Here is an 11,303-nt window from a genome sequence, read left to right as displayed (position 1 = left end):
TGAAATAGATTATGCAGTTATATAAAACGAGCACATATTTAGCTATTTTAACTCAGAGTCTGAAGAAGCTACATTCTGATTGAATATGGTTAAAATTTGTTTGTACCAGCGGCGTGCTGCAGTTCCGCTCCGGACCTGCAGGCGGCGGTAAAGCCGCTTCAACGCTCAAATACACACAATCTTCACGCACGAGACACGCATCGGTCTTTTCCGCCCGGACCAGCAGCAACTGCGAGGGTGAGGATTAGTGTCTGTATGATTGTTTAATTTTCTCATCTTTTCCCTCTTTATTCACCCGCGTGATTTGGTGAATATTTACATTAGATGTTTATGTTCGTGAATAGTGCGATTAAAGCTTGTTATGCGGTAGATTTAGACGCTTTTGTTTGGTTTGAAGTTTAATATGTCGTGATGGAGTGTCATGGCCGCTTCTGCCATGTGTGTGAAAGAAACTCCTGTCATAAAATCACGCCTAATTTACACCAAACAGACAATAAATCTCCCGAAACGTATAATATATGCATATATTACCTGAAAACGCTTAAGTTGTTCTGCTAGCTGGTCATATAATGGAGTTCGTAACAGTAAGGGTCGCTGTCAGAAATGTGCGATCAGTAATATATATATATATATATATATATATATATATATATATATATATATATATATATATATATATATATATATATATATATATATGAATGATATGGTATTTGCATCGAATCTTAAAGTACTACCATGGTACATGGCCAAAAACATGGAAGTATCTTTTTATTACGATGAAACTGATAATCTATAATTGTTAATCTATACCAAAGAATGCCCAAACAGAACAATAATATGTGAAACTGGTATTTTGCTACTTTTCATACTGTGATTATTGCTGAAAGCTCGTGTGAACTTGACAGACACTGATGAGTATCTGATGTTTGATGCTGAAAGTCACTATGAATGATACTGATTTTCTTTCTTTTCTCTGTGTTTCAGTGGCAAAATGCAGATCTTTGTGAAAACTTTAACCGGTAAGACCATCACCCTCGAGGTCGAGCCCAGCGACACCATCGAGAATGTGAAGGCCAAGATTCAAGACAAAGAGGGTGTGTATGAATGTGGCATTAGTATAAAAATAAAGGCTGAATATTAAGTATGACTTTTTTTTTTTTTGGTCGGACCACTAATATGTCTTTGTTCCTCAGGCATCCCACCTGACCAGCAGCGTCTGATTTTCGCTGGCAAACAGTTGGAAGATGGTCGCACACTTTCAGACTACAACATTCAGAAAGGTGTTTATCCAGTGTCTTTTTATATACATACATATATACACATAACATTTGCTGTTGGTCACGACGGCATCATTTTAATTGACTATTTTATTTTTATTCCTCAGAGTCCACCCTCCACCTGGTGCTGCGTCTCAGAGGAGGCATCATCGAGCCTTCCCTCAGACAGCTGGCCCAGAAATACAACTGCGAGAAGATGATCTGCCGCAAGTAAGACCACATGCTTATAATAATGGCTTTGAAGGACTCGTTAAGTTTGTCAGGATTTGGAGTTGTGTTGTGAATCTGATGATGACTAAGCGATGCTCTGGTCTCAGGTGTTACGCCCGTCTGCACCCCCGTGCCGTCAACTGCCGCAAGAAGAAGTGCGGCCACACCAACAACCTGCGCCCCAAGAAGAAGCTGAAGTAGACTGTAGCACTGATGCGCTTCAGGAACTGCAGGAGATTCTGTGTTCAAATAAAATATTGTTGAAAACTGTCGCCTTGAGTTTGTCTGTTCATTTGCACTCATATTGTGCTTTTCCTTTTTTGTGTAAAATGTTACAGCAAGGGACAGTTTGCACCCTAGAGATGACTTTCAAGGACATTAATTTTTCAAACCATTCATACTTGCCTGAAGGTGTTTTTTAAAATGGATCCAGTGCATTTCAATCACTGGTTCAGGTTTTTTTTTTTGAAGGTTTTTGGAATATCTTCCACATTTAGTACATGTGAAACACAATAACTCATGATTGGTGTGTTTTTGTTTTTATTTTTTTATGTATGAGCAATTTTACCTCAAACCCACTGTTAAAATCTGATTGAGATCCATTAAACATTTTGCTAAAAAACATTTGAAAATGGTTTTGCATGAAAGCATTTCAACTGATGAATTTCCAAAACGGAGTATGTTTTTAATATGAAGGATTATAAGTTTGGCCTTGAGTTTTAATGCATTTAGTTGTTACAGTAGCTACATTTGCTTTGCCGTTAAGCAAATGTAATATTTAACAAAGTTAAGCAAATTTAAGTAAATCTACACGCTTAAAAATAAAGGTTCTTGATTGTAACATATGGAGAAACTTTAAAATCCATGGAATGTTAGATAAAAGATGGATTTTTGAAAAAAATATTCTTTACACTAAATGGTTATTTTAAAGGGTTAATTCACCCAAAAATGAAAATTCTATCATTAATTACTCACCCTCATGTCGTTCCACACCCGCAAGACCTTCATTTATCTTCAGAACACAAATTAAAATATTTTTGATGAAATCAGAGAGGTATAGACTCGTCCATAGACAGCAATTTAATCAACACTTTCAAGGTCCAGAAAGGTACTAAAGACATCGTTAAAACAGTCATGTGACTGCAATGGTTCAACCTTAATGTTATGAAGAGACAAGAATACTTTCTGTGAGCAAAAACAAAAATAACAACTTTATTCAACAATCTCTTCCCTGTCATTATCCTATGCAGGTGATGCAGTAAGTACAAAGAAGGCTTACGCATTTACATCCAAACGCCGGCTCAGTATTGGCCACGTGATCAGCACGAGGCATGCGTGTGATGCTGATGCAGGAGCCGGCCACACTGTAAACCCTAACGCTCAAAATAATTAATTGGTTTGAGTAGAACCAACTCAAATTAAACAAATTAGTTCAATCAAATGAACTTTTATGAGTATTTAGAACTTTCTTTTTCATTTGAGTTCACTAAACTCATTGTTTTGAGTTTTATGAACTTGTTTCTTTTAATTTAGACAAACTTAAATTTAACTGAAACTGGGCTGGGATTTCTATTTCCCAGCATGCTTTGCCATGACACTAAAAATGTAGAGTAAATGCTAAAATTAAGTGTTATATGTTTTTAGTGCAAGATTAATGTTAAGTGGGACAAGTTTTGTTATGCTAGTTATGTTGGTTTTTTGTAGGGTTGCATCATGGTGATGAGTGGAGCATGAGCTTAGTTTGAGAACAGATATATGTTAAATGTTTTATATTGCTCATTCAGCAAGTGCAAATGCTATCAAAGCATTGTTACCAATTAGCAAGGTAGCATTTAAATGAATTAGTTAAAGCTAGCCAGGTTTCAACTACTAAAAATATTTAAATTGAGATTACATGATAATTTATGATAAATTTATGAATGCATGATAAGCTAAATGTATGAATTAGTTTACTCAAATATTTAAAGTTAAGAGCAATTAAAATGTATGAGTACAAAATAAAAATCTGCAAGTTCTGCTTACTTGAACTTTAAATTTCTGAAAGGAACACTCCACTTTTTTTGAAAATAGGCTCATTTTACAACTCCCCTAGAGTTAAACAGTTGAGTTTTACCGTTTTCGAATCCATTCAGCCGATCTCCAGGTCTGGCGGTAGCACTTTTAGCATAGCTTAGCATAGTTCATTGAATCTGATTAGACCGTTAGCATCTCGCAATGATATTACGCAGCGCCTGCTTGCACAGGGAGCGTGCCTTGCAACCATGGAGACATTTGTGAGAGACGCTGCGCAATATCATTGCGCCTGCTGCAGCCATGGTACGGCAGCAAAGTTCCTTGATTATTACGCCGGAATGAGAGTATAGTTCCTAGCCATATTGGCCTAGAAAATCGCAACTTTTCATTTTCCGTCTGTCTTAGTACACGATGTAACTACAGAAGAGTCAAGTTTTAAATAGGAAAAATATCGAAACTCTTTGGCCATTTTTGAGCGAGATGCTAACGATCTAATCAGATTCAATGAACTATGCTAAGCTATGCTAAAAGTGGTACCGCCAGACCCGGAGATCGTCTGAATGGATTCGAAAACGGTAAAACTCAACTGTTTAACTCTAGGGGAGTTGGAAAATGAGCCTATTTTCAAAAAAAGTGGAGTGTTCCTTTAACTTAAAAACTTTGATGTAACTGATTACCTCAAATTTTTTGAGATTCGCCAACTTATTCGGGTTTATAGTGCAATAATGAGTCGGCGCTCTGACGTAGAACCTGGAAGCGCTGAACGTAAACAACTTATAAAAATGACCAACCCGATCTCACGGCAATTAGTATGTATTTTACAAGGTGGCTAATTTGTAGAAATTTGTATGAACTCACTCATACAAATTCATAAGTTTTTTGCTAAATCGTACGTATTTTACAAGTTGCCAAATTCGTATGAATTCGTACAAATGACCTACCCCTAACCCTGCCCCTAAACCTACCCGTCACTGGGGTTAAGATAAATCGAATGAATATGTACGAGTGATTTCGTATGAATTAGCCACCTCGTAAAATATGTACAAATTGGTCGTGAGATAGCGTTGGAATGACACAGAAGATATTGTTGAATAAAGTCTTTATTTTTGTTTTGCTTTTGCGCACAAAATGTATTCTCGTCGCTTCATAACATTAAGGTTGAACCACTGCAGTCACATGACTGTTTTAACGATGTCTTTAGTACCTTTCTGGACCTTGAATATGTTGATTATATTGCTGTCTATGGACGAGTCATATACCTCTCGGATTTCATCAAAAATATCTTAATTTGTGTTCTGAAGATGAACGAAGGTCTTACGAGTGAGTAATTAATGACAGAACTTTCATTTTTGGGTGAGCTAACACTTTAAGGACTAATTACTGAAAGGTTCTTCTATGACCAGTGTTGGGGTAACGCAGTAATGCTAGATAGGTAATCAGGTTACTTTTTTCAAATAACTAGTAAAGTAATGCATTAAAATTTACAACAAAATATGTGAGTTACTTTTTCAAATAGATAGATTAGATAGATACTTTATTAATCCTTTTAGGGAAATTCAAGCACAACACAACAATTACAAACAATAAAACAAACACCCAGATTCTAATAATAAATATATCAACCACTGCAGCGAATTAAAAATCTGCACATTAAAGAACATATTTAAAAGGCACATAGAGTAAATAATTAACTCGAGTTAATATACAGACTAAAATATTGCAAATAAGAAACACAAGTTACTTTGTTTTCCCATTTATTGCCCAGATGAGAAAAAGTAACGCATTACTTTCCATAAAGAGTAACTAACGCAATTACTTTAAGGGAGTAATGCAATTATGTATTACTTTTAAAAGTAATTGACATCGCTACGAAAACCCTCTTTTGGAACCTTTATTTTTTTAAATATAATTTAAACCATTTGTTTAAATATTGCTTATATTTGAGCACATGCAATTTTCCACTGACAATGACTGAGTAACTCACACTGGTAATTCAATGTAAAACAAATTTATTCAGCAAGTTTTCGTTAAATTCAGAGATCATACATTGTAACTGAGACTTGGCTCTGGAGTTTTCCAGCTGGTCGGCACAGTATGACTCTTAACAGTGTAGAAGGAAATCTACTGTCATAGTATAATCAGGCTATCAAGAGCTGCAGAACACATGAACCCCTGCACACTAAGATGCATGAGTGGAAAAATAAGGCTCTCGCATCAGAGATTACAAGCAGAAATGATGCATGGCACCTTATGAGATTCTGTCCTTGAAAAGAGTTCTTGCCACTTTTTAAAACTCCAAATCATATATCACACATGCTTTCATTGTCCAAAATACAAAGCAGTACACATACTCAAGTACCGCATGAAGAAGAAATATAAAAGTAAACACCTGTTTATTAGACCCTAAATCAACTGCGCCGGAAAGCAAACAAACACAAACGTGGCTGTTCGTGCCGAACCCTGTGGGTTTTTTAGGTAACAGGTAAAAACAGGCTGTTGGCACTTAAAATACTGCAGTTTGAAGCCACATGAGTGACTTTCTTGTGCTATCACAAATATACCGTAGAATGCAACATCCAATACAACCATTAACAAAGCCTTAGAGCTGCACACAGCAACTACACTAGATGCATTCAAGCACATTCAACATCCATTCCTCAGTGAAGAACTACAGCTATTCTTAAATATAAATTCCCTTGTGAGTTCAAGAGATCTTAATATTCTATAATAACAGAACAATTGTTTATTTCTACCTAGTATATTTGCAGCTACTATTTAATGCTTTATATCAATGCTGTCCTCTATACTAAGCATTCCACAGTATGAAACACAGAGAGGCGTCTGAACGCCACATTCGAGCTGGTCTTTGGTTTACACACTCCAGCTGTGACACCGCAGAGCACATCCACATAAAGAGAAAACAGAGTCATTCAGAAAAACTAATGACCTTTTCGTATTTTGCATGTATCTCCCAAAAGTTTGGCGTTTGAGCCACAAAGGTCTTTGCTACAAATTAGTTTTGGTTCTAAACCAAATCTCATGTAATAATCCATAGCAGACTTAGATTTCGATTCACAGAGTCACGATTCAGTTCAAAAATGATTCTTTTTTAGCTTAATGTTTTAAAGAGTTCATAAAAACGTATTTGACTCGTACACTTAAGTTGAATGTTACAGAAATGCATGACAATTTTAAAGATAAATTATTATTAAAATATAATCATTTTTAATAGCGATGCACCAAAATGAAAATTCAAAACCAAAAATTCAGGATGCACTTGGCTGAAAACCAATTAATAATAAATAAATAAATAAATTAATTAATTAATTAAATGTGTTTAATAATCAACAACACAAATAAAACTGAGTTGTACAAACATTTAAATTGCACATTATTATTATTATTATTATTATTATTATTATTAATATCATTTAAAAATATAATTTTAATTATTATATCATAATAATAATTAAAAATAATAATGTAATGTAAAAAAGCAAAAAAGAATCTTGTGTAAATACAATTAGTTAACTTCTGTGCTGCACTAAACTGAATTATTAATACTTTAAATTATGATTTGTTTTATGAATAGATCCAGAATCATTTCAGAGAGAACTGCAATGCATTTGTGAATCAATTTTCCTCCAGCCCTGATGTTTAAATAATACTGTAAAGACGTGACGCAGCACTAGTGTATCAAAAATAAAGCTTCCCCTCCTGTACCGTAACATCGCTGCTCATGTTCTTCCAACATAACATCCTCTCCACTGAAGTTATTGCTAGACTTTGAACAGAAAGGGCAGAAAACAAAGCAAGAAGAGTGAGAAGATACTGAGAGTATCAGTGCAGAAACTACTGAAGCAGAACTACGCCCTCTAGTGGATGCGGCGCCTCTCGCTGCGGCCGTCAGGATGAGTGTCTCTCGTCTCTCAGATCGCACTATTTACTGATGAGTTTGACCAGACTCTGTCGAAGGTCGTTGAGGTCAAAGATCTTGACATCGAGGATCTGAACGACCCTCTGCACCTCGTTCTCAGAGCGGTCACGATCTTCCAGCGCTGAGGCCAGGTTCTGTTCCGCGTTTTGCACGCGCCGCTCCAAATCAACGTTACGCATCTCTAACTCCTGAAATCACATTCACAGAGTTTTGTGCTCATTTACAGCATGTCACAGTAATTAACCCTCCAAATATGAAAATGTCTTCATATCACACATGCTCTCAATGTAGAACATACAAGCTGCACATACTGCATGAAGAAATATAAAAAATATAGAAATATGAAACCTGATTCTGTACTACATGAAAAAAGAAAAAATATAAAAATATATAGAAAAAATATAAATATATAAAACATGATTCTGTACTGGATGAAGAAAAAAATATATAGAAAAACCTGGTTCTGTAGTACATGAAGTATAAAAGTAAAATAAAAAATATATAGAAAAAATTATAGCGATATTAAAAAAATGTGACTCTGTACTGCATTAAAAAATATATAGAATAAAAATATAGAAATATAAAATGTAATTCTGTACTGCATGAAGAAATAAAAAATATAAAAATATATAGAAAAAAAATATAGAAATATAAAAATGTAATTCTGTACTGCATGAAGAAATAAAAAATATAAAAATATATAGAATAAAAATATAGAAATATAAAATGTAATTCTGTACTGCATGAAGAAATAAAAAATATAGAAATATATAGAATAAAAATATAGAAATATAAAATATAATTCTATAATGCATGAAGAAATAAAAAATATAAAAATATATAGAAAAAAATATAGAAATATAAAATGTAATTCTGTACTGCATGAAGAAATAAAAAATATAAAAATATATAGAAAACATATAGAAATATAAAATGTAATTCTGTACTGCGTGAAGAAATGTAAAAGTGATATAAAAAATATATAAAAAATATAAAATGTAATTCTGTACTGCATGAAGAAATAAAAAATATAAAAATATATATAAAAAAATATAGAAATATAAAATGTAATTCTGTACTGCATGAAGAAATAAAAAATCTAAAAATATATATAAAAAAATATAGAAATATAAAATGTAATTCTGTACTGCATGAAGAAATAAAAAATCTAAAAATATATAGAAAAATGTAGAAATATAAAATGTAATTCTGTACTGCATGAAGAAATAAAAAATATATAGAAAAAAGTATAGAAATATAAAATGTAATTCTGTACTGCATGAAGAAATAAAAAATATAAAAATATATAGAAAAAAATATAGAAATATAAAATGTGATTCTATACTGAATGAAGAAATATAAAAGTGATATAAAAAATATATAGAAAAAATATAGAAATATAAAACTTGGTTCTTCCATTTTAACCTAAAATTTCAGTGCTGCATTAACCTAAACTATTAATGCTTTAAAATGGCTCTTTGTTTTATGTCATGGAAATGTTTTGATGTGTTGTGATTCTTCCAGCACCTGTAGTCTGTGTATGGCCTCTTCTCTCTCCTGCTCCAGCTCATGGAAGTCCGACTTCTTACTCTGGAGAATCCGGATTTCCTGAAATGCATTGAGATGAACATATAATACAGTGAGGCCTTGCTGAAAGAGGTGAATGTGTTCTGTGTCTAATATGCAGGAGTTTGAGGAGATGATCGCAGTAACTCAGGAAAGTGCATCTGTAGGTCGCTGGACTCTCCCCTCCATCAGAGGGGAGGGTGTGTGTGTGTGTGTGTGTGTGTGTGTGTGTGTGTGTGTGTGTGTGTGTGTGTGTGTGTCTCACCTCATCCTTTGCCTTCAGTAAGTTCTCCAGCTCCTCCAGCGATTGAGTGAGTTCATCTTTGAGCATGTCGCTGGGTCCATGACCACCATGAGCCTCCAGGTCCGCCACCTACACACACGACAATCATCTACACTCTTAGAATAAAGATTCTACACACAACTCTAGAGTCTAGACTCAACTTTAAAGAACACTTTATGCCAAAGCTTCATGCGCCAGAGAAACAAGCGCACAGCAGCTTTAGAATTCTGTCTTTGAGCTCCTGTTTTTGCGGCGGCTCTGTATATTTCTATGGCATCGCTGTCGAAGAGTAATTCGATGGTGAAGTGGATTTACTTATTGTAGAGTTAAGGAAAGTTATCATGAGCATTGTGATGTTTGAAGAGGATGTCATAACAAATGTCAGTAGACCGGGAAAATTTTAAACAGGACCTATTATGCCCCATTTTCACAAGATGTAATATAAGTCTCTGGTGTCTCCAGAATGTGTCTGGGAAGTTTCAGCTCAAAATACCCCACAGATCATTTATTATAGCTTGGGTATGAGCAAAAACACACGTTTTTGTGTGTCCCTTTAAATGCAAATGAGATGCTGCTCCCGGCCCCCTTTCCAGAAGAGGGCGGAGCTTTAACAGCTCGCGCTTCGGTTGCTCAACAACAACAAAGCTGGAGAATCTCACGCAGCCAAAATGAGGATTGTCAGTAACGGTGTTCAGCCTTACATTGTTCAAACCGGAGTCGACACTGATGGAGAGACTCAGGAAGAAGTTACAACTTTTAGGACGTTTCTGAATGGTTAGTGGATAAATTTATGTAGTTGCTGTGGAGTTGATTCAACTCATCGACTAGCATGTGCCGTCATGTTAATCTTTTGTTCAAATCCAGCGTTGAATTGACCCTCGTTTGTGAAGCAGTCCGGCGTAAAATGACGGCATGTCAACAACACTCTACTACAACAACTCTTCCTCTTCTCTAAAGCAGCCCAACATGGCCTCGCCCCCTTTGTTGCGTGTTCTCAGGGGCGGGGTTTATGTAAATTTTAGGGTTAGTGATGTCACCAACCCGGGAAGAAGCTCGTTGTAGTCCCTACCAGCCGTTTGTTGTAGTCCTTAAAAAATTCTGTAAAAGAAAATATCTCCCTTTGAGCGTTGTAACTTTGCAGATGTTGTTCATGCTCAAACAGCAACATTACACACTAACTAAACTTAAAAAAGTGAAATCATAATCAACCACCCCTTTAAAACAAGCGGTTTATTCATAAATCTGTAAGATCTTACCTTCATGCTGTGAAAATACAAACAGGAAGACAGAACACAACAAGCGCAGCGCTGAAAAGGGGCGGAGCTACAGAAGCTCTATACAAGGAGAAATATCTTCAATGATTGCATACAATATTTTCATGTTTAACAGGTTATTTTTACTGAATATTTTCATGTATTCGTAAAAATGTATTTGAATTTTACATAAAACCCATTCATGTTTAAGTGACGTTACAGAAATGCACTTTATTTTAAGGTGACAGTTACACGTTACTACATGTACTTACTATAATTTACTACCTGTACTTATGTAAATTATGCATAATTACAAGTAACTAACCCTAAACCAAACCCTAACTCTGTATACAGTACATGTAGTTAATATTACTCTTACTTACTATAGGGTAAGGGTTTGGTTTAGGTTTATTTGCATGTAATTATGCATAATTTACTGTTATTACTACAGTAAGAACATGTAACATATGTAACAAGGACACTAAAATAAAGTGTTACCAAATGCAATAAATAAAACAACTATTCTGCTATAGCGATCTATTTGATTGTGAACCCTGTATATATTTTCATCTTGCAATCCTGACTATGCATAATAATTTTATTATTATTATTTAATATTATTATTAATGTTATTTCAGTATTATTGAGACAGGGTTATTATAGCTGACTGAAACAAAAACTAAAACCATAAAAAATCTTTTTGTTGCTTGAAATAAAAAACAAACATTATATTTCATTTCTCGTTTTAAATTTGATGTACT

General features: G+C 34.5%; 2 protein-coding genes across 3 annotated transcripts in view; one reads left to right on the top strand and one right to left on the bottom strand.

The window, feature by feature from the left end:
- The first annotated feature begins 180 nt into the window (after positions 1-180).
- On the top strand, positions 181-1,762 carry uba52 (ubiquitin A-52 residue ribosomal protein fusion product 1). Its single transcript, XM_051912920.1, has 5 exons — positions 181-237; positions 988-1,097; positions 1,197-1,283; positions 1,388-1,490; positions 1,598-1,762. The coding sequence occupies exons 2-5, from the start codon at positions 995-997 to the stop codon at positions 1,689-1,691; spliced, it is 387 nt and encodes a 128-aa protein (XP_051768880.1). The 5' UTR covers positions 181-237; positions 988-994; the 3' UTR covers positions 1,692-1,762.
- A 3,733-nt stretch (positions 1,763-5,495) lies between these two features.
- The window catches only part of LOC127499818 (homer protein homolog 3), a 35,679-nt gene continuing 29,871 nt past the window's right edge, over positions 5,496-11,303 (bottom strand). For both annotated transcript variants that reach the window (XM_051870438.1, XM_051870430.1), the window contains exons 8-10: positions 9,272-9,379; positions 8,968-9,048; positions 5,496-7,628 (exon numbers count right to left, since the gene is read on the bottom strand). In XM_051870438.1, the coding sequence (XP_051726398.1) occupies positions 7,443-7,628; positions 8,968-9,048; positions 9,272-9,379 (375 nt within the window). In that variant the 3' untranslated portion in view covers positions 5,496-7,442. The remainder of the gene's footprint in view (positions 7,629-8,967; positions 9,049-9,271; positions 9,380-11,303) is intronic.

The sequence above is a fragment of the Ctenopharyngodon idella genome, chromosome 2 (genome assembly GCF_019924925.1).
Source record: "Ctenopharyngodon idella isolate HZGC_01 chromosome 2, HZGC01, whole genome shotgun sequence".
Taxonomy (NCBI): Eukaryota; Metazoa; Chordata; class Actinopteri; order Cypriniformes; family Xenocyprididae; genus Ctenopharyngodon; species Ctenopharyngodon idella.
This window is presented reverse-complemented; position numbering and strand designations above follow the sequence as displayed.